This window comes from Eretmochelys imbricata, chromosome 9 (genome assembly GCF_965152235.1).
Source record: "Eretmochelys imbricata isolate rEreImb1 chromosome 9, rEreImb1.hap1, whole genome shotgun sequence".
In the NCBI taxonomy this organism is placed as follows: domain Eukaryota; kingdom Metazoa; phylum Chordata; order Testudines; family Cheloniidae; genus Eretmochelys; species Eretmochelys imbricata.
Window position 1 is genome coordinate 3,335,661 of NC_135580.1, and position 26,938 is coordinate 3,362,598.

The window sequence follows — 26,938 nt, forward strand, 5'->3', positions numbered from 1 at the left end:
TTCCAATGGTTAATTACTACCATTGTTAATTTAGGCATTATTTCCAGCCTTTAAGGCTTTTAAATAGTCGCCTTTTAATAGATGTGGTCAGAATTTATTGAATGAAAAATTGTGCCATCTAAAAATAGGCCTTTTCTCACAAACATTCCTCAAGGTTCTCCAAATATGTCGCTTTTATGTAACTGAAAATTTTCATTGGATAATGGTTTCAATGTGTTTTCAGTAAACAAAACATTTCAATTGGGAAATTCGATAAAAACATACCAGGATAAATTCTGCGGTGAAAATAGGTACATTTTGAACCTTGCAAAGTTCTGAAAGTCGAATATTTTTATTGATTCCTCCCCCCACCCCGACCAGCCTTACCTTTTATTCATTTTAAAAAAGTCTTTATTAGTCTCGTCCCAGTAACAGGGCTTAAACCCACCACGTTCAACCCCAGCGTTTGACCCTGTCTTGCGGGCACCGTATCAGTGCGTGGGAAGGGTGTAATATGGGCCTCCACCACTGAAGTGCAATGTGGTGAATCAATAAGATTCACCCAGTTGCAATGGATTGCCTGTACTCAGGCAGCTGTCTGACTTGAGCATGTCTATGAGTCGGGGGGGGGGGAGGGGGGAGGGCAGTGCACATGTCTCCATTTATTAACGCTGCACAGAGACAACTGTGGCGTCCACTTGATTTCAGGCATTCAAAAGCAGCCACTCCAACTCCTGGACATACTTAACCCACTCAGAGCCGACTGTCCACTTATCAAGTGTTGCTGCCCAAACTCAGCCACTGTAGGGTCCCCATCTTATAGTGGCAAAGACAGCTAAATGCCACGGACCCATATAAGCAAACACCAAACCTCAAGGAGCACCTCACAGGACCCTGCACCTTCCATCCCTGTTCAGTGTTCAAGCCCCTGCACTTCCCCGCCTCCATGTCATCTTCCAGCATCTGCTCCCTGAGATTCAACCATTTGATGGTTTCCTCGGCAGATTTGCCCAGTTTTACAGACTGGGAGTGCAGCTCACCGCGCAGGTTTGTCACTCTTGAGTCTCTGAGGTTCAAGCCTCTCTCTTGACCTTGGACGCGCAAATTCACTTGTGTCACGCTGAGGGGGAGAAGAGAAGAGGGCAGGTCACTGGGGAGCCATATACTTTCCTTACAAAACATGGGCCAGATTGTCCAAAGTAGCCCCCTACGACTGCATGAAAGAAGCCGTGACCACACCCGTTCAGCAGGGAGCAAACCTGGGAACTCCAAAACTAAAAGCACCAACTTCGTGAGCCAAGCTCCTTTTGCTGTAAATACGAGGCAGGTTGTTATGCTGTTGGGGCTTGTTACTAGCAGGGGACACAACTATATCCATTAAGCCAGAGGAAATCTGCAGGGTTTCAGAAACAATCTGCAGAATTTCTTCAGGGGCTTGGGGCCAAGATGAGATGCTGAGAACTCACAACGTGAGAGGGCTTAAACAGGTGCAGCAGGTCATGGTGCTCAGCACCTTTCAGGATCAAGCCCTTTAACATTTTCCATCCTAGCTACTCTCCTGTTTTAACCCTCCAAGTGCTGGCATCTACAGCCCCTCTTGCAATCTGGACTGACACCACTTCTAGATACCCCACTTCACCTGTGCATCAGCTACCCCATCTGGAAAATGGGACCACCACCACTCGCTTTGTAGGGGTGTTCTGAAGCCAGGCATACCTTCCAGTCTTGGTCCTGCCTTTTCTTTTCAAGAGAGGACTTCTCTCGTTCCTTCGTTTTCTTGTAAGCCTTCTTTTCCTCCGCCATCAACAGGCGAGCTATCTCCTACCAGGAAAAAATACAAGACCCACGCAGAGAGAGCTCTGGCTTTATTTTGATTTCAAGCCAATTGAATTTTCAATGCTTTCCCACTGTGCTTTACAATGACCACTGTTATCAGAGGAGCTAGGGATGGTGCTTTTTGCCCACTTGCCATCACAGGCACTTTGATCCCCCATCCGGCTGGTTGCAGAATGAGACAGCGGCAAAGCCCCTGGGTTTGGAATTCATGGCACATCTTATTAGCTGACCTCACTGTGGCCACATTCTTCAAATGGCCAGACTGAGCGGGAAGCTGGACAAAACGGCCAAACCTGCCCTTCGATTCCATTTGCTTTATGGGCACGCCATGATGCAAAGCGTCAGCAAAGTTAACAACCAATGAAGGGTGAAACCCCAACCCCGCTGACGTCCATGGCAAAAGTTCCATTGACTTTGAAGGGGCCAGGACTTGCCCAGAGAAGAGGCCACACTGCAGGGATGGGGCAGATGAGACACTGCATGTACCGCCCATCACTGTTTGTTTCTGACTTGGTGGCAGACCAGTCTGGATCGGGACACCCCCTTTCTGTCCTTTGTTTCTTTCTCCCCACCCGGGTGGGGTTTCTCGGACAGTCCCCCTCAGGGCTACTAGAGTCACTCTTACGTGGCCACCATCAGGAGCTGGCAAAGGAAGAAAAGGACTGCCCTCAAGTCGCGAGAGAGTGAAAAGAGGTGACAAGCAGGTGGAGCCCTGCAAGGATGGAGGGACGGGGGGAAGTGCCAGAGGCAGGCCGACATTTCTCATGAACCATGATTCTCAGCAGTTTGGTTCAAATGATTAAACTCTTAGAGGGACAGGGGCTCACCTCATCCTGGGCTACTTGTGCTGCCCGCTTATCAACCTGGTTGGCCTAGAGAACGGAAAGCAGTACATTTGAGACATCTCGAGTCAATCAAACAATAGCAAAACCATGCTGCTCGGGGCCTGCCTAGACGCACACTGCTCTCTGCTCCCCAAGCACATCAACCTTCTCCGCGTTTGTCTCACGAGCCAGGTTAAAGTGACCAGCTTTGTTTTTAAAACCCTCCAGACTACCCCACCCCCGGCCCTCCCCCAGCCACAACTCATCCTGCTCCCCTCCCTGTCCAATCCAGTCTCCTGCATAGCTTTTCCTAGCATCAGCGAGACAGACTCCTCCACTGCACCTCCCATCTTCCCATGCTGCCCTTCTTGCATCTGTCTCCTTCCTCGGCCCTGTTGCTGATCACACCTCAGCTCTCCACCTGCCTGAGCCGCCTAAGGTGTGTCTGCCTCTGTCCTTACCAGACTCTACCCAGTGCTCTGGGAAAGACTGAGTACGCGTGAAAGAAATGATAAAAATCAAGTTGCATTTACTGAAAACTACACGAGGTCACTGTTACAATGCATGGAATAGGATCCAAAGCATTTAGGGATGGGTTTTTAAAGGTATTTAAACACCTAACTCCCGTTGCGCCTAAATACCTTTAAAAATCTGGCCCCTTACATGACAGCTGCACATTAGCTCTCAACAGCAGCTGACACTGGCCAAGGGGTTAATTCCCCAGTCACTCGTTAGTTAATTGTTGCCATCTCTGCTCACCAGAAGCTCTTCCTCTTGCAGTTTCCTAGCGATCTCTGCATCATGCAGCTCCAGGTCCCTACGGGCCACTCGGGGTTTGGCATGAACAGCTTCTTTCATCCCCCTCGACTTCAATCCTGCAAAACCACGAGAGAAATCAAATCCCTCAGCTCCCACGCAGCTTGGAATGGGACCACCCCCACACCCTCATCCACCCAACTGCAATCGGCTACTTTCCCAGAAGCCCAAACGGGCTCTGCTCAGAAGGTCCAGAGATCCAGTACTGGAGACAGCGATGTAGAAAAAGCCTCTCTGAAATGCTGGGCTCTGCAGAACCAGCCTGGGACAGGCTCGCGTGAGATGTCTGGTCATTACTGCCCCCGATTGGTTCACAAATTCAGCAAGGAGCAAATTCTTTGGGAGAGAAAATAATTAAACAAATACTTTTCTGAAGCTCATACAAGGTTCAGTTCTTGTTCTGGGCAGAAAGTGGGGTCAAACCACCCCTATTTTAGACGGTTTCCACAAGGATACATTTTTAGAGCCAGTCCAGACTCCCTTTGGACCAGGAGTTGGAGAGAGAGTCGGAGGAAGCTCAGGGGCTGTCCTCATTCCTGTTGGACCAGATACAAGGATGCTGCACTTAATCAATCAATGAGAGCCCTATCTAGCTCGCATCTTCAGATGCTGGGCTACAATACTCTGATCTCAGGATCATCCAGCAAGTGCCTCTCTCTGAATATCAGATCATCTCTCTCTACCCTCAATTCAGCAATTACGATCTGCTCCAAAATTAATAATCTTTACCTACCGCCGTAGCGCAGACTCTTCCTACAAGGAGGGAAGAGGTTTTTCTTTCCATGTAGGTAAATCCACCTCTTCAAGTGGCAGTAGCTAGGTCAATGGGAGGATTCTTCCATTAACCCAGCCACATCTACACCAGGGGTTAGGTCGGCGTAGTTACAGCACTCGAGGGTGTGAATTGTACATACCCCTGAGCAATGTTGCTCGGCCAGTCTAAATTTTAAGGGTAGACCAGGGCTTAGCTAGTCTTTTTTCCTCAGAATACAAAGAGAAACGTTTATTTCATAGCTTCCAAGGCCCAGAAGGGTCCACTGTGATCATCTAGTCTGACCTCCTCGATAACACACGTCAGAGACATCATTCGTAGAGCAGAGCTTTTAGAAAAAACACCCAATCCTGATTTTAAAATGATCAGTGATGGAAAATCCACCATGACCCTTGCTAAGTAGTTCAACTGTTAATTACTCTGACTGTTAAAAATGTACACCTTATTTTCAGTCTGAATTTGTCTAGCTTTAACTTCTAGCCATTGGATGACGTTATCCCTTTCTCTGCTGGACTGAAGAGCCCATTATCAAATATTTGTTCCCCATGTAGGTACTTACAGACTGTTACCAAGTTGCCCCTTAAGCTTCTCTTTGTTAAGCTAAATAAATTGTTTGTTAAGCTAAACAGACCGAATATAGAAATACAGTGGTAATTTCCATATGACTCCTGCCCACATGAAGGAGGAACCTCTGGCACAAAGCACCAGCTATAATTAAGACCCACAGGAAGAGGAGATGAGCTGCTACTTGTATAGCTTGGCTATTTTCATCATTGTACAGTCGCTATACATCCAGTGGGATGCTATGCCGTGGTCTCCCAGAGGAATGACTGTGACCCTTATTGATACACACACCTTATCAATAACTTGCATTTCCAAAAAACAAACTTCTAAAAGCTTCTAAGAGCACAAGACTCAACACCCTGCAAGGTGGATATGCAGGATAATCTCCACCTTACGGAGAGGGAAGCTGCAGTGCAGATCAGTTAGGTGACGAGTGCAAGCTCCCACTAAGTCTGGGGCAGAGCTGAAGCTAGACCCCAAGTCTCCAAACTCCTGGCTTTTTTTCTTTAGCAACGAGACCATTGTCGCTTCGCTGATAGCAGAGGCGTTAGAGTAGGTGTTTAAATTCTAATGGCATATTTGGATTTTTAAAGTGCACTTAATCCATGTGCTCTACAAGCATGTACAGCAACACACCACACAATGAACCAGGAAACGCTTCTCTATAAAAAAAAACAAAAACAAAACAGAAATTCTCTCTCTCTGGCAAAAAGCTAAGATCTTGTACAGCCGCTCCGAACTCCGTGGCTCCCACTAAGGCATCTAAACACACAGCTGGACTTTCAAAAACAAGAGCTCCTAAGGGAGGTGGCCAGGAGCCACTGAGGACAGTGGAAACAGCTAGGTGCTGAGCGCTTTTGAAAAGCTGTCCCCAAAGAGAGCATACCCCTCACTCGGGGGGCCAGATTCTGCCCTTGTTTACAATCCCAGTAAACAGAATAGGGTGGCAAGAGCGTGGCTGAGAGCAGAATCTGGCTCATTCAGGCCCTGGCCTTCGCTGTTTTTGTTTTGATGCCAGGAGACAGCAGATACGGTAATTATCACTATTAGTAAAAGGCTGTTTCCATCAGACAGCGGGAATAGAGTTCATAGCAATTCCTTTTCACCCGCCCACTAGCATATACCAGAAAGAGTCTGAATACGAATATGGAGGGTCTTATTAAGGAAGGGGGGCCGTCCTGGTACAGAGAACAAGAGCCAAGACCATTTTCTGTCTCTCTAGGTACTTGGGCAGCTCCGATCACCGTCATGTCCAAAGAGTCGACGCAGAACTATCTTTATCACACTGGAGCAGGGGAGACCCGGGAACTTTCCAATGGCACTTCTAACGCAAGCCTAGGAAACAAACTGGCGGTCTAGACAGATGGGGCCCAGACAGATATTCTAGACAGGGACCTTGAGAAGAACCAGGACAACCTGACAAATCAGCCTCATACCCTGGATCCTTCCCCCACCCACCTTTCTGTGTTACCTGGGTCTCGATGGCGGTCTCTGTCCCTTTCCCAGTTGTCAGTGTGGGGGGAGGGAGACGTTCTTGGCCCGTGTCCTGCTCTTTTATAATCGCTCTCCTGACCCCTCCTATGATCTTGCCTGTGAAATTCCTCTGCGTCACGGAGCCTCACTTCACAAGACCCCCTAGGGGACAGGCGGTCTTGGCGGTGGGACTTGTGGTTTTCCGGGTATGATAAACAGCTGCTGCTGTGGTCCTGAGCTGCTTCCAGATCAAGACTGGGAGGTCGTCTCGCTCTCTCCTTGCTCTGCGGCTTTCTGTCTCTCTGCTGCTGGCTTTTGCTGTGGCCCCAGGCTGCCTGGTCAGTCTCCAGGTCCAGTTTAAGAGCAGGTGGCCTCCGAGGCCTTTCCTGGCTCAATGGCCTTCTTTCTTTTTGCTCCCAGCTGGCACGTCCCACCTCTGTGCCCAGATCAAGGCTGGGAGGTCTCAGAGGCCTCTCCTGGCTAGTTGGTTTCCTTTCCCGCCGCTCCCAGCTGCTGCTGTGGTCCCAGGCATTGTATTCAACTGGTCTGTCCAGGTCAAGGCTGGGAGGTCTCCTGGATCTCTCACGGCTCAGTGGCTTCCTTTCCAAGCTGCTGCTGCAGTCCCAGGGCTCATAGTCAGCTGTCCTGTCCAGGTCAAGGCTGGGAGGTCTCCGAGGCCTCTCCCGGCTGGCTGGTTTCCGCCGCTCCCTGCTACGTTGCTGGCCGTCCCTGGTCTTGCTCAGCGGAGGAGAGCTCTGAGATGCCTCGGCGGCAGGGTGCTCACATTCAGTGGCGTTGTCAGAAAGAGCCAGGGAGGCTCTTTGGGGTTCTCTCCGCTGACGCGCGTGCCTGTCACCACTCCGGGCTCGGCGGGGCCGCGAGTACTCAGAAACCTGCTCCCTGGAGCTACCCTTCAGGTGGTCTGAGCGATGAGGGATGGGACAAACAACGAAGCAGGTTAGTGACACACAAGTTAATGCCAACGAATAGGGGCGAGCTCACACAGCATGCGATGGCACAAGCGTGACGCAGGACTAGCGGAAGAGGCAGCTCCACATGGAAACCGGTAAGATGGGCAGCACGAACATGCAGGGTCAGAACGGGAGGCTGAGGTACAGGGGGGCAGCTGAGAGTTACACAACACAATGGGGACCTAATTAAGCAGCTGAACTAGGAGGAGCAAGTGATGGAGGAGGGACTGACGTGGGGCAGCTTTGGTTTGCTAAGCACCCAGCCATCTGGATCCTCATCTAAAGCTTGAGCGCCTGAAAAAACAAGGCTGGATAACTCGAGAGATGGGGGGACCTCTCGCTGCCGGCTGGGCTGACAAAGAGCACGGGACAAGCCCATTGCACAGGGCTGCCTTACTTCCGATTGCTCCTGGACCCAACCAGAACCAGGTTCGCAAAGGGCAGCTCAGTGGAGAGGGGTGGAAGGGTGGGGGAGAGGAGAGATGTACTCAGCCCTCCAGAAATGTTTCGGTCTCCGTTCTGAAGAGAAAAGGAGTACTTGTGGCACCTTAGAGACTAACCAATTTATAGTCTCTAAGGTGCCACAAGTCCTCCTTTTCTTTTTGCAAATACAGACTAACACGGCTGTTACTCTGAAACCTGTTCTGAAGGGGGGAGGGGTGGGGAGAGAAGATCACCGCCATGTGTTTTCATGGGGGAAGGAATAAAGCTCCATGCTGTGAAATTAAGGCAGCTTGGAGACAGGCCAATTCTACCTTTTTATAAGCTCACCCATTACCATGGTATCTGAGCATCTTGCTCGAAAAGTAACCCGAGACTAACAACCCTCCCTTCTGTGAATCAGAAAGCAGGAAGGCTGAGGGCCCTAGTTACCACATTAGAGAACTCAAGTCTAGACTCTAAGTATCACTGTGGAAATTTAAGGGCCGGATGGTACTTGACAAAACTTACACACTAAGTTCAGAAAATGGTTCCTGACCTAAGCAATGTAGTTTAAAAAAAAAAAAAAAATTCCCTTGGTTGTTTCGCAGATTTGCTTCATCTGAGCTTTCCACGAAGCGGGTGGAAATCCTCTTTGGTTTTGCTTTCACAGTGACAACTAAATACAAATATTTAACCGTGGGGGAGTTGGAAATGTGCCACCCCCCAATCTTCTGTTCGACTTAATTTCTAAGGAAAGTCACGGGGCAGAGTGAAGTGCTTCATACAGCAGTACAGCCATGAGAAAGAATTCACACTAAGCAGAGATAACTGTAAGCAGGATTGCAGCACAATGAGACAGCGAGGGACTTTCCTTCTCCATTGTGGACACAGTTTCATAATAGCTAAGAGAGACAAGGTGGGTGAGGGAATCTCTTTTGTTGGGCCAACTTCTGTTGGTGAGAGAGAAGATTTCAAGCTACGCAGAGCTCTTCTTCAGGTATGGGAAGTGTACTCAGCGGGTATGTCTACACTGCAATCAAACACCTGTGGCTGACCTGGGTCAGCTGACTTGAGCTTCTAGGGCTTGGGCCAGGGAGCTGTAAAATGGCTGTGTGGATGTTCGGGCTTGGCTCTGGGACCCCAAGCCTGGACTCCGGCCACCTGCGCTGAATATCTACAAAGCAATTTTTAGCCCCACAGCCCAAACCATACCTGGGCCAGCCACAGCCATGCCCTGGGTCTTTTATTCCAGGGTAGATGTAACCAGTGTCTCACAGGTAAATAGAAAGCCCAGGCTTGCCAGGGCTGATTAAGCCTGCTCTGAAAAGTGACAGCTGCATGTTTGTTAACATCACTTTTCACAACAGACTTACTAATGAGCAATAAACAAACCTCAATGATTTGGAGGTGTCTATGTGAATATTTATTTGGTTTTCCTAAAGCTAATTAAGTATTTCAGGAAAAAGTGAGAGAGCGGACACCAGCAACACCAAAGTTTTTTTCCTGAGAACCCCTGCTCTAAGCGACGGGAGAGAGCTCTGCTGGGTTAATAACGCCACCTCCACGACAGGTAGTACCTATGTCGGCAGGCGAAGCTCTGCGATTGACACAGCGCTGTCCACTCCAGTGCTTAGGTTGGTATAACAGAGGTCGCTCAGGGGTGTGGATTATTCACACCCCTGAGCGTCGTAAATTGTACCAAAGTAATTTGTAGTGTAGACATAGCCTGAGTACCTTTCCCACACCTGAAGCAGAGCTCTATGTAAGATCAAAAGCTTGTCTCTCTCATCGACAGCACTTGGTCCAATAAAAAAAAAAAAAAATACCACCTCACACACCTTGTCTCTCTAATATCCTGCAGCCAACATGGCTACAACATTGCATATAATAGCAATGCTCATTTTAAGGATGTTCTGTTGCACATTGTTTGTGTTCTGTTTTAAGGAAAGCACAGTTAAACTGTTACTATCCTTTGAAACAAGAAGCCAGACTTGGGGATCAAAACAACTGGGTCCCTTTAAATCATACTGTTTAGAAAAATCTCTTCAAAGCTATAAGAAATGCAGCCTACTGCAAACCAATCTTGAAAGCAAATCTGCATGACTTTTATGCAAGATAGATATATATTTTAAAAACAACAAACAAAAAACCAAGAGCGGAAAGGATAAGTATGGCAGTGTCTGTTAAATGGTGGGTTTTCCTGGACAATTTCAAATGGCAACTGTTATCTGCAGATGATGAATAGCGCTTTTTTTTTAAAAAAAAAAAAAAAAAAACCTATCTGGATGATTTACTGAACAGTGGTTAGAAATGAAAGGAAAGTCGGAAAGCAAGGAGTCAGTTTCTGCACAACACAAACAAGTGCCTACAACCCAGCATCACCTGTGATTCGTTTAATCTTGTCTGCACAGCTCAAGAAAAAAGCAAAAACAAGCCAAGCAACCACCTCTGACAGGGAAAAGAAAGGGAAGGATGGCATGAAATGCTGAAGCTCGGTTGGGAAAGGACTGTTTTCTGTGTGGGTAACTCTACCATGCCAGACAACCTGAGCAGGAGATTTGGTGTCAGTGAATCTCAGGACAGTTAGCTTCCACCCAACCTGCAGTAACCGTGGTGCCCCGCAGCAGTTGCAACATAAGCACTCTTAGGGGTTGGTGCCACTTTATCAAACAATAAGAGACAGGGTGAATAGGACAATATTTTCCAAGGGACAGATTCTTCCAGGACAGAATCTTTCTTCTTTTGTATTTATTTTTCCTTTTAAAAATAGGGATGGTTCTGAACTAGAATCTCGGATCCACACCCACTCTGAATATGGGGGAAGCTTGGATGCAGATCACAACACTTTCCAGCTAGAACCCACATAAAGTGAGGATAATGCAAACCAATAATGCTGGGTCCTTATCACCTTGCGCTCAGGTACTTCACAGGTGCCAGAGCAACATGCTAGATGCTCTCGGTGCTTCTAGAGAACCCACTACAGTTAGCTATCTAGTTGCTAAATGCAAGGAGAAAAAAAGGCCACTATTACTGGCTGATTAAGGACCTTCTACCCTGCCCCTCCCATGGTTGGATCATGTTTCCGGACTAGATCATGACAGGTGGAAGAAGTCTGGTGGGAGGAAATGTCACCATGCCAGTTTGCAGCCTCTCTTAGGATATCCTGCTCTCCAGGTGCATCACGCATGGTGCTGCATATCTTCTTAGCATACAGGTTCAGAGGATCATAGATCTTTTCCATCTCTAACTTCTGCTGCAAAATCTAGCCAATCCTCACACCCCAACAAGAGCAAGATTATTCCCCTACAGCATGTCCCCCACTGACTTCCCAAGTCGCATTCTAAAAGATTCCAGCAGGGAGTCCGTCACCACTTTCACTGGGAGAACATTCTGTGTATGGTAGATCTCATCATTCTGATGTTTCCATCTAGTTGCTGCTCCACAGTTTGTGGTATGAACTTTCTGGCCATCCTAAAGCTTATTTCTGACTGAACTTTAGTTAAACATTTTACTTGGGAGGGCAGATGAAATATGTAATAATCAGACACAGATCTTAAGGTCAGAAATCAGAGGTCTGCTCTTCAACTGTGCAATTCCTGAATCAAAAAATGGCAAATCCTTTCCCAACACACATTTTTCAGGAGGAAGAACGTCAGAAAGAACCACCACCAACAAACAGAGCAATTTTCAGGCTGTTCAATAATTAAACACCCTGATTCTCCCCTGACCTCGAGGGAGGTTGTGTTTGATCATAAAAGCAGGTCCCCAAGGAAAAACAGCCCTGCAGATTATATTCTTTCCATGATTAACAGACCAGAGTGATAATCTTGGTGAAGCTGTTCTTTGGAGACCCTCCTGTTTTCCAGTAAGTCATACCAGTTGAATATACTGGTTCTAATGCTGGATACATACCTGATAGGAATTCTGTTTGAAAGGCCACTCCATAGACTAGTTATTCATTACACACTTAGACCACTGTGGGTATTTCAGATGACCACACAAATCAAAAATGGAAACACTGTCCTTAAAATTGTAGTGCCTCAATTACCTTAAGCTTTCTTGTTAGTACACTCCATGTTAATAAATTAGACACATATACTGTCTGCCACATATCATCTTTAACCACAAGCAGGTTTTACACACATACCATCCCCACCCTATAACCCATTTTAACGGAACATTAAAATAAAAATGGGGACAAGAGTTTTATCTAATCTCCTGATTCTAGCCTAGGGCCCAATAAGTCAATGACAAAACCCCAATAGATGTCACTGGGTCCTTAAGCAGAGCAGAAGAAATGAACTTAAACCAAAATCCCAGCTCTCCGGCAGAAGGTCAAACTGTATAGCTCAGGATCACCAGTACTACAGAGCGTGTGATCCTTGCGCTAGAGAGGAAAGGTTACCTCCGTTTTCTGGGTAGTAACTGTCCTCATGAGCGGTGTGTCCCTGGGGTTCTGGGTAGTGCTTTTTACTCTTCTTTTCTTCCTGCAGTTCCTTCTGCTGTAGGATGCGGGCAATGTCCTAGAGGTGGAGGAGAGACAGAGTCAGGACATTTCCAGAGAGCACTGGGAATTCTCTCTCTCCTTCACTTATTATCGCCAAGGAGATACTAAGTTGTACCTGTAACAGCTGTGGATGCCTCTCCTGCGATATGCTGTAAGTAACAATCCTTCGCATTTCTGAAGGCCTCCTATCTAAAGATCCCAATGAGCATCACAGACCGTGAATTCACCCTCTCAACATCCCAGGGATTTAGTTCATTACCCTCAGTTTACACAAGGGAAGACAAAGGCACAAGGAGACCAAGCGATAACCTGACCCACATGCTGGCTAGTACACTCCCCAGTTCTCTCTTTACCAAAGGGAATGAATTAGGGGACTACATGGCTCTGTCCTCCTGTCCTTTGGGGACAAGGGATCCTGCAGGACAGCCTCCTGCCCACCAACCCCCCAGTGCACAAATCAGCATACAAGGGGCACCAGGGAGTGAATCAGCACTGACTGTGCTGTGGTGTTCTACTCTCCTCTGAAGTTGTGAATATCTGAATGGGTTAATTTTAGCTACTGCAGGCAGTAAGTATTGATTTTATTTTAAGCGAGGCCAATTGTAGGTGCGCTGGCGGAGTGGTTAAGAAGTTCAGCTGCAATCCTGGAGGCCGTGGGCTCAAGTCTCGCTCGTTCTGACACCAAACGGCTACCTCCAATTACAAAATGGGCACCGAGTGCTCCATGGGGTTAGGGCAATCAAAGGCAGCCGGACCTGACACTGGCCACATCGCTCCCTTGTGGATAGTCAGCTCTGAAACTGATGTGCCTTAACCAATCAGTCTGATGAGCCATTGGCTCAGGGAGCTTTGACTGTCGTAGGTCTGAGCACTGGGCTGGGAGCCAGGAGTTCTTGAGTCCTATTCCCAGCCCTGATGCAAACTCCCTCGATAGGGTCAGACAAGTCACCCGGGTCTCACTTTTCCTGTCTGTAAAAGGTAGGCCCACCTCCCTCACATTCAAATCAGCAGGTCTCCAGCCTTAGCTACATACAGATCTTGCAGCTGCTCCTCAAATACCCAACACGAGCAGAGCTTGAAATGGCTATAGGAGGATTAGAATTGCCATACTGGACCACATACTGCCATACTGTGGTCCATCAATTCCACTATGCTGCTTGAACAGTGGCCACTGCCTGATGCTTCAGGGTTGGTGCAAGAAACTCTGAAATAGTCACTCATGGAGTAACCAGCCCAGAGGGGAAGTTTCTCCCTAACCTGTTAGTTACTGGTTGCCTTATACCTTGAAGCAAGAGGGTTTCCACATCCAATCAAAACACATTTTCTTTTAAATCCTCATATCAAATATGTCTGGAGATCGTCTCAATAACTATCTGAATGAATGATCCTTTTTTGAATCCTACACTAAGCTCTTAGTTCAGTATCTTCTTGAGGCAGCGAGTTCCATAGGTAAATTATGAGTCGTGTAAACAACTATTTCTTTTATTGGGTTTAAATTTGGTGCCTTTCCATTTCACTGAACCCCCTTATTTTGTGTTATAAGAATGGCTCATTAGGAGCACCCAATTCACTTTCTCTATCTACTTTGGGTTGTATATACTTCCACCCAACAATATAGTATCTGAGCGCCTTCCACCAAACAAAAAATATCAAGAAAGCAATACCAAAATCCCTGTCTGACCCTTCTCCCTTTCCAGGGTCAAAGCTCTGCTTTCGTAGCTAGTTGGATTTTTTCTCTCTTTTCTTTCTTGGGGTCAGGGAGGGGGAGAGAGGGGTGGAAGGAAAGGGGTTGGGAATAGTAGGATGAGAATTCCCATCCCTATAGCCTTCATCATTTTATAGCCATTTGTCATGCCCCCATCACTTTGGTTATGACCATGGCACCTCCCTCACTGGAGGTTTTTAAGAGCAGGTTAGACAAACTCCTGTCAGGGATGGTCTAGATAATATTTAGTTCTGCCTCAGTGCAGGGGACTGGACTAGATAAGCTACTGAGGTCCCTTCCAGTCCTATGTTTCTACAATTGTATGCGGAAGGTGTGAGGTGCCCGTTCTGATGTTTGAAGGCGATCACATGCATAGTCCAGCCCTGAAAGCCAGAATATCCAAAGCAAGGAAGGTGAGACTGAATTTTAAAGCTCCAGGCTTTCAGGATCCACAGCTAGGTTATTAAAAATAAAACCCTTTCGCATGCCCACCCACGCGGCACTGCAAAGCACCTTCCTCTTTACCCCACTGTTTTTCCTCCCACTAGCATAGTTCTGGGTTGCGTCACTGCCAAATGCGAGTTGTTTATTAGCGCCGGGGTTTCCAAAGTCAGGTATGAACTTGCTTCAAACTGGGTGCTAATTACAGGGACTGTGGTACGTCAAGCACAGAAATGCATCAATGTAACGGCCAAGGGCTGGAGGGAAAGAAACTCGAGAGGGATCTTTATAAGAAAGGAACAGTGCCTGGTGGAGAGGTGTTGCAGCCAGTGCGGTCACTGCTTGTCCACTGAGGTGCACTAAGACCACAGAGCGTGCCACTTTCCTAATTGGTTTTCCTTTGTGATTATTGGGAGGGTGAGACTGTAGTGCCTACAAAGCAACCAGCTGCTTGGGGGCCTCTTCTTTGTGGGACCCCATGTTCTGCTACTCCCAGGGCAGCCTGATTTGCAGCAGAGGGATCAGGGCTGGAAGAAGAGGAGGAGGAGGAGGAGAAACTCAACACTAGATTCTGGCAGCAGAATTGGTGGGAGAAGATGCTGTCTTGGGGCACTGTAAAGTGAAGGCCAGAACGTGGTGCACCAAGGCTGATAGAAAAGCAGAGGGAATGAACTCAGCTGTCGCCAGCTAAACCATGTCTAGAGAGAGAGAAAGCTAAAGAAAAAGAACATGAGGAATACGTCATGAGGTCCCCCTGGAATCCAGAAGGGCTGAGAGTGAACGTGGCCAGGCAGGCAGGCCTTATGGTGGGATCCAACACCCCCCATTTTGGAACCGCAGAGAGAAGTCCCAACATCCCTGGGACGTGGGCCAAGTCTGCAGACAGTGAGCGGCCATTTTGGCCCTCTATCCCCAGGGTCTGAGGCCATGTTTCATGTGATTTGAAGACAGCTTCAGGTGAGTCTGCCTTGAACGCAACAGCCCAATGGCACCTGGGACACACAATGGTTCAGAGCCAGCACAGACAAGGAAGGATTCCTCAGGAGCGAAGCACCAAAGTCCTACTCTCTCTCCATTCCACGTCAGTGGGCAAAGACGCTGATTCAGCACCGTAGACCACAGTCTTCCTGGCCTCTTCTCTAAATACCCCGTCCTCGTTAGGAGACACCCCCTGCACCTGGAGTGAACCCAATGGGAGAGCTGAAGAGAGAATGCCAGCTGTCTGCACAATGCGTTAGTCTACACCAGAGGGATGGAAATTTCAGTCCACATCAGCTTGTCGTGCACCAACTAGCCTGTGGACCCTGCCGGTGTGCAATAAAAGTTCCCTCGTGCAAGTGAGCATAGGAACTACATTAGCACTGTGCTAGTCTAAACTCCCTAGGTTTTCTCCATGCCCTAGACTGGAACTATGAAGCAGCTGGAGGATTTTAGAAATGCCAGTCAGGGAGAGGACACAGCAAGTCAGAGGACCTGGCTACTACTGACTCACTGAGATACCAGGGAAAATCCCTTCTCCTCTCTGTCCCCATTTTGCAGATGAAGAAACTGAGGCCAACACCTTCTTCCCAAAGCTGCTGTGAGGATTTTGAAGTGCTAGCAAGAAAGGCGCTACAAAAATGCAAAGTACTGTGGTGATAAATACTGTTACTGAAAACACGCCAGATACACTTCTATTTCTGCTGTGGCATTGAAGGACTTGCTGCTGGGATTTAAATTCAGATATGGGATTTCCATTATTTCAGGGTTTAAATCAGCCGTTTACGGTAATCTGCATTGTAGGGCAGGTGGGGGCACCAAGTGGCATTTACAAAAACATCCTTTTGCCTGACTGAGTTAATGACAACCCCATCTCTATTGAGTACAGCAAGTCTATAAATAGATCAACTTAAGCATATTACCTATTGGACTGGGACAGTTCTGGACTTGTAAATCCGTATCAGCTGGTTCTTAGAAAGTGGATCGTTGACCAGGTAGGCCAAGCGCTTCATTGCAAAACCCTGTGCGACAGAGAGCGGCAATGCCCTTAGCACAGAGCCACTGCAATCTGCAGTCATGGGATGCTATCAGCGTGACAGGAGTTACCAGATATGCTCAGTAAACAATACACCCTCGTGTACAGTATGAGCATAAATAGTTTGGCACGGCTCCAGGGATTTTATTCACAAAGTCATAGTACAGGCTACAACAGAACTACTAATGAAGTCCCCATCCTGCAAGCTGATCTCCAGGAATAGACCCCTTTTACTTAGGGACATAGGACACAGGATTTTAAGGGATCTCCTGGCCCACTGAGTCCAGTCCCCTGCTAACACGGGCAGTACCACCATATAATCCTGATCCAAAATGTCACTGGGGCTCTACCTATGTTGGCCAGCTTTCAGGATCAGGGCCCAAATCTGCACAGGCGAAAGAATTCCACTACGTGGTCCGTGTCTGTTCTTCCTTTGCACAAGGGGTTATGCAGTCCCATCACAAAGGGCCCAACTCTGAGTCCTGCTGAGAAGCCCCTTTCTCCATAAGGAGCCCCAGTGACCCTGAAGGGATTCCGGTGGAGCCAGAATCCAGAGTGTGGCATTCTGAACTCCGCCCAATCCATACTACGGGGCTGAGTACCAAAAATACACCAACATAAATACATGCAAGCGCACCGCGTACCAGATCATCTAAATAGGGCTCGGGTCTCTCTCCGTCCCTTTACCCGGAAAAAAGGCAAGAAACCCAGGCTCAAGGATAGGAGTGATCTGCAGCCATAGGTACAGGCCAATCCAGTGTTTAGTTAATTTCACCTAAGTTCAGCTACCTCCCATGTGCCGGGGAGAGGGGTGGAGGGAAAACGACTGACTAGAAGAAGACTACAATAATACCACGACCCCGTAGCTCTTATCGAGCACTTTTCATCCATAAGGGCCTCTGTTTGCTGTACCAAGGAGGCCAGTGCTATTATTCCACTTACGATCATTTCATCAGATTGTTAACTGCTGCCCTGACTATGGCCCAGGATGCACCTGCTGCGTTTACCTCAGTTCTATTTGTGCAGCAGCTAGGAAGGATGTGGTCTCAGAGAGAGCAGAACACACTGCTCTGGGAAAGCCAAGGGAAGGCTCTGCAATGCCCCACCCATTGTCCAGCTAGGCAAGTTTACTGCACACACCTTTGGTTTGTTAATATCACTCGCTTATTTCCTGAGGGCATGTTCACACCCTCTTAGCTTTTAGGTGCTTGTCTGGTCAACTGTCGATCACCTGTTTAGTGTCATGAGCGGGGATGATGCTTTGGAGTCCAAGAAAGCTACAAAATCATATTCCCAGCAAGCTGACCGTCAAATGAAAGGGAGAAATTCTGCTCTTTGAAGTTCTCCTAGAAACCATACAGTGGTCAATGCCCTCTGCTGTGTAACAACTCCCCAAAGAGCAAGCGCCGCTTGCTATCATGGCCTCTCTTTAGAGTCTTAATTCCTATTTCTATTTCCCCGAGTTAGGAGAGAGACAGCACATCTGTTACTCTGCAGAGGAGAAGCTGGGCCTCAGAGAATCCTTTTCCTAAATAAGGGTGCTGTTCCCTGGTTGGTGATGCAGCTTTTCCCTCGCTCTGTGGCTTCCCCGGATATATAGCCTGGAAGTTGGGCTCAGCAAAACGATTTTAGTCCAAACCCTTCAGAGAACATGGACACTTATGGCCAGACTGTGTTTTCTCATCCATTGGCTGCCCTGGAAGCAGTGCGTTGTCACACCACCCCAGGAGGTTCTCCTTACGGCATTGTGTGTCAGGCAGGCACAGCACCGCCTAGAGTGCAAGGGGATTGACACAGCTCTCACACACCTTCAGCACAAGGACTGATTATGCCCCATTCTTGCACAGGGACATAAGGGGCTGCATGAATTCCCCTTGCATGGCATCTCCCATCTTGCACATCCACACGGAGTTGGGCATAATCCAACCCCCACCGGGCAAACACAATCTTCAGGGTTGGTTTGGCCAATGGCTGGAATATGCCTGCACCGCTTTAATAAAAATAGCCCTGCTTTCCCCACATCTTGAAGGGTTACCTCGTCTTTCTCCTCTTGTCTGCGCCGTTGCTCTGCTTCAATCACCAATTTCACCTGAATTTCCTGAGCTATCTCGCAGTCCTGCTGTTCTCTGGAAGGCAGAAGGAGGAAGAGGTCACACGCGCCAAACAACATGGACATCAGCCAGACTGCAGAGACAGAGCACAACGGACTCCAGGACCAGCATTATTTATTCTTTGTATTACTGTAGCGACTGGGGCTCCTATCGTGCAAGGTGCTGTACAAACACAGAACAAAGATACAGGAAGTCGGCTCTTTGCGGCAGGGACTAAGTGGACGACAAAAGACAAGAGATGGAGACAGACAGACAGACGGGGGAGTACCAGGAAACAAGGGACAGTATTGGTCAGCATGAGAGGCAGTGGTCCTAGCACACCAATGGTTCAACCACTCAAGTTTTTTTGCAGGCATCATGGTGAAGGAGAGTTTTGAGGGAGGAGGAGGAGGAGGAGGTTGCTTTGTGGATGTTTTGGGGGGGCTCCTCCCAAGCAGGAGGGGCAGCACAGAAGAAAGCATGAAGGCGTTTGAAAGTTTAACAGCTGGGCAGTAGAGTCGGGCAGCACAGGGCGATCAGAGGAGAGCATCGACAGCTTGACAGCGAAAGAGAGAGGATAGGCAGGGCAGGGATAGGCTGTGGAGAGGTGACAGGGTGAAAGTTGCAGGGTAGGAAGCATTCTGAATGGATGCAAGTGGGACTAGACTCCATTTGTCCAGGCCAGAGAGAAGGACGTTGCAGTAGCGGAGGTGCGAGATGACGAGAGCCTGGACAAGAGTTTTAGCTGAACGGATGGCTAGAAAAGGTCATATCTTAGAGACGTTTTTGCCGATTCTTTCTCTGTGATTTGAATAGAGTGTGGACGCGAGGACATTGTGGTTCTGGGCTTAGTGACAAGTGGGGTGGTGGTGCTGGCCACAGTGACTGAGAAAGGAGGCAGCAGAAAGGGTTTGGCAGAGGGGCACTGAGATTGGGGCTGTGTTTTAGCCATGTTCAACTTGAGCTGGCAGCTAGACATCCCCCAAAAGAAGTCAGAGAGACAGGCTGAGATTTCAGTTTGGACTGAAGGAGACAAGTCTGCAATAGACAGGTAGATCTGCAAGTTATCAGCCCAGAGATGGTAGTTGAATTTGTGTTTACAGATGAGGTTATCCAGAGATATGGTGTAGAGGGAGAAGAGGAGATGAAGGACAGAACCTACATCACTCAGAAAGAATTTTAAACCTCTCATCGATTTTCCATTGTTACTGAGGTTTGCATCTCTTTGCATTTCACTCAGCTCAGGCAGTGAGACTAGCCTGATACGATGCACTTGTGTGTCTGGTCACCTTCACTTTCCAGTTCTCCTGCACTAGCAACATTTGAATTTACAACTGGATGGGTGTGAAACTTTCCTTCTGGAGCCCTCAAATGCAGGTGAACTCACCCGGCTCCAAGCATGGACCATGGTTTGGTCTTGGGCAAACCTGATCTAAGCAGGGATTTACAGTCTCAAGTGAATCCCATGCAAACCTGCTGTCCAACAGGCTACAGCAGGGGAGCGGGGAGTGTCTGTCTGTCTGTCTCTCTCTAACATTCTGGGTCCTTTAGGACCAGAAACTCAGCGAAACCTCAGAGGACATGGCACAGATCCAGGAAGAGTAAACCTAAAGAGTCAGATCCTGAGAGGTACCGAGTGCCTGCAATCCCCCTTGACGTCTGCAAGCAGAGCTGAGGAGCTCCATTCACCAGTGCCAGACAGTCTGCTCAATGTAAAAAACACCACTTCCAGCAGATGGCTAAGAGACACAGCTAATCATTTCCCCGAGCATGGGAGCCAAAGTCACTTCCTCTCTACTCACAGCACTTTCTAGTGTGCTTGGCTGTGTGGGAATGGAAAAAAAAAAAAATTACACAAAAGCAAAAGCATTTTCTTGCTCCTGATGAGTCTCTTGGAATGCAATATACTAAGCTGTTTTTTAACCACTGAATTGCACCGATGGGTTATACTTTCTCTTTCACTGTTTGGCCGGTAATAACTGGGAACTTGGTTTAATCACTTGACAGAGTGTAGTGAAGAACTTTCCATTTTTATTTAAGCAAACTTCAGCCCCTACAAGTCAAATGGAAGGAGCAGGTGCCAGCACCTCCGGACTTCAACTGTCCTTCATCCCCGGATAGCCAGAACCCACTGGGCTTTGTTCTGAAAAATGCTTCATAGGTTTATGCTCCATTTTTACTGCATTACTTTTAGAAATCTGTTTCATGAAAATACTTCTGTTCATATGAGCTTTGGCAAATAATTGGAGTGGGGTAGAGTGGCACAAAGAGAAAGGGTAGGGGAAGAGATAAATTAAATTTAAAATGGTCCCTTTAACAGATGCTTTGTGGAGTTTGGAGCAGTGCTGTGAAAAGCAAAATTACATTCCAGCTCAGGTTGTGCGTGTGTGCGTGTATATACGCACAATAACCTGTGAGCTTTGGTGCTATTAGGACAGGCAGGATGAGCAGGTTATTCAACCACATTTAGGAAGAGCTCTTAGACTTAATGTAAAAGATGACCTGATACCTCATTAAAAACTTGAAACAAAAAAAAAATCCGTTTCCAAGTGTTTCTGTCCTTGCATTTATCTTCCCCAGTGCTTCCTAACTTTGGAAATCTAGGATTTAAAAAAGCCTCAGAAAGCTAGGATATTAAGATATTGATTTCTTAAGAGATTGTCTGTTCCTGCTTCCTTACTCACCAATCCCCTTCCAATGGGAAATCCTCCTGGTTTAGCTGTGGCGGTGAAGTCATTCTCTAACGGGGCTTAATGCTCACAGGCAGGATTGGTCCTGCTTGGGGATTGGTCCTGCTTTGAGCAGGGGGTTGGACTAGATGACCTCCTGAGGTCCCTTCCAACCCTGATATTCTATGATTCAGGAAAGAGGCAGCAGGAGCCAACAGAGGATTAAGAAACAGAGATCCAGTTGCACACCCCGTAACATCCCCAGGCTTGCACATCGCTTCTTGCTGAGAGGCTAGAGGACACAGGAGTGCTGCTGACACGATGCTTTTCCAACCTTTAGCAGGAAGCTTCAGCCGTTCTGCCAGCCCAGCAGCTTGCTGGGTTGGAAATTCCCATTTGCAGGGCCTCAGCAGCATCAAAACCTGCTGAGAAATGGGGCTAGTCGGCAAACAGTGATGTTCGCTGCAGACTGGAATGTGAAGCTTGTGTACCCACACGCTGGTGCGGTTCACACGTTCAGAGCAGACAGCGGCTAGAAAAAGTAAGTATGTATTTTATACACACATACATTCACTCTTCCTTCACCTCTATTCAGCCAAAGTGTTTTAGGGACACCAAAACCGATAGGGTGAACAGGGAGTTAAACGATTAGGTCAGAGAGTGATTTATGTTTGTCCAAGCACAAAGTGAAACCCTTCTTTTGTCTGAGAGATTTTGATCTAAGATTAAGGAAAACAACAAGACAAAAAAAAAAAAAATCAAGTCTCCATGGGAGAGCGCAAGTTGCCTCTGAAACACGCTGCATCACAAAACAGCGCCTGCCTCCACAAACTCCTGAAAACCTGAAGGTGTAGTACACAGGAAGCAATGTCAGAAGATACACAGCTACCTACACGACTCAGTAGCACAAAACACTCACAATGGGAACATGCCGATATCTGCACCTCTTATAACAGGGGGATTCATCACAATACCTGGCATTTTTGTAGCACTTTATATGCTCAAAGCTATGTCAAACATTCTCCAGCTGTGACGGCAGTGGCTAAGTCTTCCCCACTTCACAGAGAGGCCAAACGAGACAAAGGAGAAATGACCTGCCCAAGGCCAGGAGGCGAATGAGTTGGCAGAGCCAAGATTAGAACCCACAACCCGAGCTGGGCGAAGCTTGTCAGCCAGAAAACGTTTTTCAACCATAAAAAGCAGATCCGAGCCGATTAACCATGCTGCCTGACATAAGCGGCTGATCCAGATAGAGTTTACGGACGTTGATTTGTATTCCGTACAGGGGAGAGAGAAACAGGAGCATAAGAAGAGCAAAAGGTTGACTGGCCTTGGCACAGATTCTGCTAGTGATCAGCTGAAAGCACAGCAGCAGCTCGGAGGGCAGCGACCCTGTGAAACAAGCGCTTGTGTGACTCCATCCCCCACTCACATGTCTTTGTAGCGCTTCTGGATTTGGGCTCGTGCTTTCAGATCCTCCTCTTCCTGCAGCTGCTTGGCCACTTGCAGGTCATGTTGCACCAAGCGGTTGCGCTGAACGTTTGTTGCCAAGTGATGTTCAACTGGAAAGAAATGGAAGAGGAATGTCAGAATCAATATAGGTACATAAATGGGCAGGCGGGCTTCAAAGAGGATGCGCTTTGCGTCAGGGAAATGCCAGGCAGCACCTTTAAGGTGCCTCAGGCTGGGCACTTAAAACTTGAGGCTTCTGAAATCATTAGACACTTTTGAAAACCTGGGCCAATATATTAAAAACAAAAACACACCACCGGTGTAACGTTTTACCAAAACCACCTCAAAGAGATTTAGGCCCAAAGAGATCACTTCACCCACCACTCAAATGCAGCCATCGCTGGGGTGTAGCACAGCAGCTGTTTAACAGTGTGCAGCCACTGTGAAAGGTAGGAAGAATAATCTGAACAATTAAATTGGGAAGAAAAATCTGATTCCAATTAAAAGCAGAGGTTTTGCTAGCAACACTGACATCGTAAGGGGACAGAATCCAAGAGCAAAACATTTAAATCCCATATAGAAAACCCACCGTTGCTCCAGCGACAATTCTGCCTTCTTTGCTCCCCTGTCTCTGCACTTTGGACCCTGCTGGGACAGACTCAATGCAAACCGAGCGCAAGGGACAGACACCAGACACTTACTCTCCTGCTCCTGCAGGCTGTGCGCGAGGGTGTGATCCTCCAGCACGGCAAAGTCTCGGCACACTGTGTGGGGGGAGGAGAGGGGCAGAGGGTCAATCCCAGGAACACAAAGGGTCCAGGAGCATGGGGAAGACAAACAGTTGCAAATAAATCAGACACAATCTCCCCCCTCCCCACCCGACCTTCTGCTGGGCTCTAGGGTGAGCTTTCTCCTTTCCCACTAAGTGAGTAGTTTTAGCATGCACTTCCTTCCCTTGTCCTCACCTTCAGCCCCGAGCCATTCCACAGTGCCTGCATCTCTGCTCATGTTTCTTATGACGTCCTGCCCTGCCCATGCTTTCAACACAGCCGGTTCCAAGCATTCGAGAACCACGAGACAGATGCAAAAAAAGTGAGATTCATCATGCTCTTTGTATTGTCCTCTGGCTTTTGCACCTTTTGGGGGTCACGTGCAAACTTGTTCTCTGCAACCATGTGCTAAAAGCCGAGCGTTCTGCTCACCTGACTTCAGCGTCCAAAGGCTTACGACAAACCATGAACACACAAGACTTGCCATACAATCACGAGAGGGTTTTGCCACGAGTCTCATGATAATTAGTAAAAAGAAAAGGAGTACTTGTGGCACCTTAGAGACTAACCAGTTTATTTGAGCATGAGCTTTCGTGAGCTACAGCTCACTTATGAAGTGAGCTGTAGCTCACGAAAGCTCATGCTCAAATAAACTGGTTAGTCTCTAAGGTGCCACAAGTACTCCTTTTCTTTTTGCGAATACAGACTAACACGGCTGTTACTCTGAAACATGATAATTAGTGTTTTCTTTAAAGCCCCAGCTCTTGGAGTCAAGTGGATAGGTGGTGATTTCAGCCTGGTTTCTTACAGAAACAAGGGCTAGAAAAAAAAAGCTTCAGAACGTGACCCTGGTGCACCCGAAAGGCTCAAAAAGCAGGAGGCCAATAAACACCAAATCTATTATTTTTACACCATCTTGTGATTTTTAAAGCCAATCTCATGATTTTTGTCAGCCTGATTTCTGGTTTCTGAACATTTGGGGTTAGCAATATGGACTTGATTTAGCTAGGGGTTGGTCCCACTTTGAGCAGGGGGTGGGACTAGATGACCTCCTGTGGTCCCTTCCAAGCCTGAGATTCTAGGATTCTATTACTCAGGACCCTCCCTGCTTTGCCACCATGGGCACCCTGAACTGGGGAGTCCGACCAAGCTGAGTAGGGTGGGACTTGGTCCAGGGTAAGAATTTTTTCTCAATTCCCCCCAACTCAAGTCCTTGGGACTTTTTTTTTTTTGCTTTTTTGGGATATCGTCAAATGATTTGATTTGAAAACTAGAATGAAAATACAAGTACATTTTCATTTTTGTTTAAGCTTCTCTCTTACGGAAGCTGCATTTCAGCTCTCCTGTGTGTGGCATGTGCGTGATTGCCTTTCAAATGAACAAAGAGTTAGGTCAGGCTAGTGTCCTTCGGTGGTGACTCCTTGGAACTGGCTGGGTGGGGTCCAACCGTGTGGCATTAATGGATTATTTTCACTCAGTGCCCCAGAGGAGGGCAGTAAAAATAAACAGCCCTCTCCAAGTCAGCAAGAATATGCTCTTCATGCACACTCAGTGTCAGTAGACCTTTCCTATTGTAGCACCCAGCTGATCCCTCTTCCCGTGGGCAAGAATCCCCATAATCGGAGTATCTAATCCCCTTTGCACACTCATTTCCATTGCACAGACATCTCAGACCACACGTGCACCTACATGATATGGCGGATTTATACTGAAAGGGTTGGAGCCAGGCAGGGCCGGCCTTAGGGGTGGGCCACCTGGGTGACTGCCCAGGGCACCGGTAATCTGGGGGGGGTGCAGCAGCGCAGAGGTGCACACTGCCAGCGTAGAATCAGAAACTGCTCCTGGCTGGCAGGGCAGCAGCCAGATTTCTCCCAGCTCCCTCCCAGCCGAGGAACATGGGGGAGGGGGAGGCAAGCAGTGACGCACACATACTGCTCACCCCCCCCACCCCAAAGTTTCTCCATGCCCCCCTAGGGGTGCAGGGGTTAGGGATGAAGGGTTGGGGATGCGGGGAGCTGGGGGAGCACACAGGGGCTAGGAGCGCCAAAATACAAGTTCGCCCAGGGTGCCATTTCCCCTAGGGCCAGCCCTGGAGACAGGAGTACCGAAGAAGGTGCAGAGTTGAGAGCAGATGAAAGATGTGAAGGGAGCAGCGAGGCTGGCGTCAGGAGAAAGCAAAGCTCACCGGGGGCTCAGCCCCAGGGTTAGTCGAATGTTGTCCGTCAAAACAGTCTTTCATCGGAAAACTGGGTTTCCAATAAAACAAGATTTTCCATGGTAACCTTTTAGTTTTCACCCAAAACTGTGAGCACGTTTGTTGGTTTGCTTACAAAAAGTCAACATTTTCTGTGGAAAAAATTGACAGAAAACATTGTGGGGGGGGGGGGTGTGCGAGAGAGTGTGGGGGGGGGCTTTTTAAGATTTCAACAGGAAAAAAAATAACCCATTTTCCAACCAGCAGTACTCAGCACCCTGAAGGATCAGGCCTACTACAAGTGTGGGCTCCCATGGAAAACAACAGCAAAAAACTTTCAGTAAGTGCAGAATCAGGTCCTTAGCATAAGAATAAGGGAGCTATCAGTATAAATTCTTAAAAAAGAAATTGAAAATGGCCTGGAGACAAATTAGACAGGAAGAGGTTCACTCCAGCCTCCCCCTGGCTCCAGTCTGGGAGGAACATGTTTTGCATGTCACAGCTCTGGAAATGCCTGACACTTTCACACTTCGAATTTCAAAGGGATGCTATTTCCACACCATGGGAAAACACTAGGGTTTATTTTTAACTTGTTATGATAGCCAGCAGAGTAGTAACACACTCTCTTTCTCACACACACACACACTTCAGTCTCTCCATAGTATGTATGTGCCAACATCTGTATGAACTGAAAATAAACTGGTTTCAGACTAGCAGCTGTGTTAGTCTGTATCCGCAAAAAGAAAAGGAGAACTTGTGGCACCTTAGAGACTAACCAATTTATTTGAGCGTAAGCTTTCGTGAGCTACAGCTCACTTCATCGGATGCATTCAGTGGAAAATGCATCCAATGAAGTAAGCTGTAGCTCACGAAAGCTTACGCTCAAATAAATTGGTTAGTCTCTAAGGTGCCACAAGTCCTCCTTTTCTTTTTGAAAATAAACTATGACTTGTGCCCCCAACCATGCCAAACATGGGCCCAATCCTGCAGGTCTTCCATGCACTGGGTATCTATCCAGTTTAGGGGGAGTTCCACACAGGACAGCTTGCAAAATCAAGGCTAGAGAATTATAGTACTTTGATTTTTCTGACAGGCCAATGTGATGGACAATAAGACACAAAAGAGGAATCTCTTATGTTTATAGAGTGCTGCCATTCCAAGGAATCATAACTATAGCTGGGTAAAAAAATTTCAGTGAATAGTAAATTTTCCATAAGATGCATTTTTCAGGGCACTGAAACTATGCAGAATTCTATCCAAATTTATGAGAAAGTTTCAGATGAAAAAAAGAACAAAAAATATTAAAATAGTTTGTTTCAGCCATTTAGAGATGAAAAGTTTTGATTTTCATTTTGAAATTTAGGGTATTTTGCATCCTTTAAATTGAGCTAACAGAAAATGTAAAAATGGGGGGGGGGGGAAGCGCGTCATTTTGGGT

At 47.6% G+C, this 26,938-nt stretch overlaps 1 protein-coding gene across 2 annotated transcripts in view; it reads right to left on the reverse strand.

Moving 5' to 3' along the window:
- The window catches only part of CCDC50 (coiled-coil domain containing 50), a 56,517-nt gene that overhangs the window by 7,423 nt on the left and 22,156 nt on the right, over window positions 1–26,938 (reverse strand). For both annotated transcript variants that reach the window (XM_077826108.1, XM_077826109.1), the window contains exons 2-9: window positions 23,238–23,300; window positions 22,517–22,646; window positions 18,361–18,451; window positions 12,064–12,181; window positions 3,399–3,514; window positions 2,643–2,687; window positions 1,696–1,800; window positions 1,020–1,099 (exon numbers count right to left, since the gene is read on the reverse strand). In XM_077826108.1, the coding sequence (XP_077682234.1) occupies window positions 1,020–1,099; window positions 1,696–1,800; window positions 2,643–2,687; window positions 3,399–3,514; window positions 12,064–12,181; window positions 18,361–18,451; window positions 22,517–22,646; window positions 23,238–23,300 (748 nt within the window). The remainder of the gene's footprint in view (window positions 1–1,019; window positions 1,100–1,695; window positions 1,801–2,642; window positions 2,688–3,398; window positions 3,515–12,063; window positions 12,182–18,360; window positions 18,452–22,516; window positions 22,647–23,237; window positions 23,301–26,938) is intronic.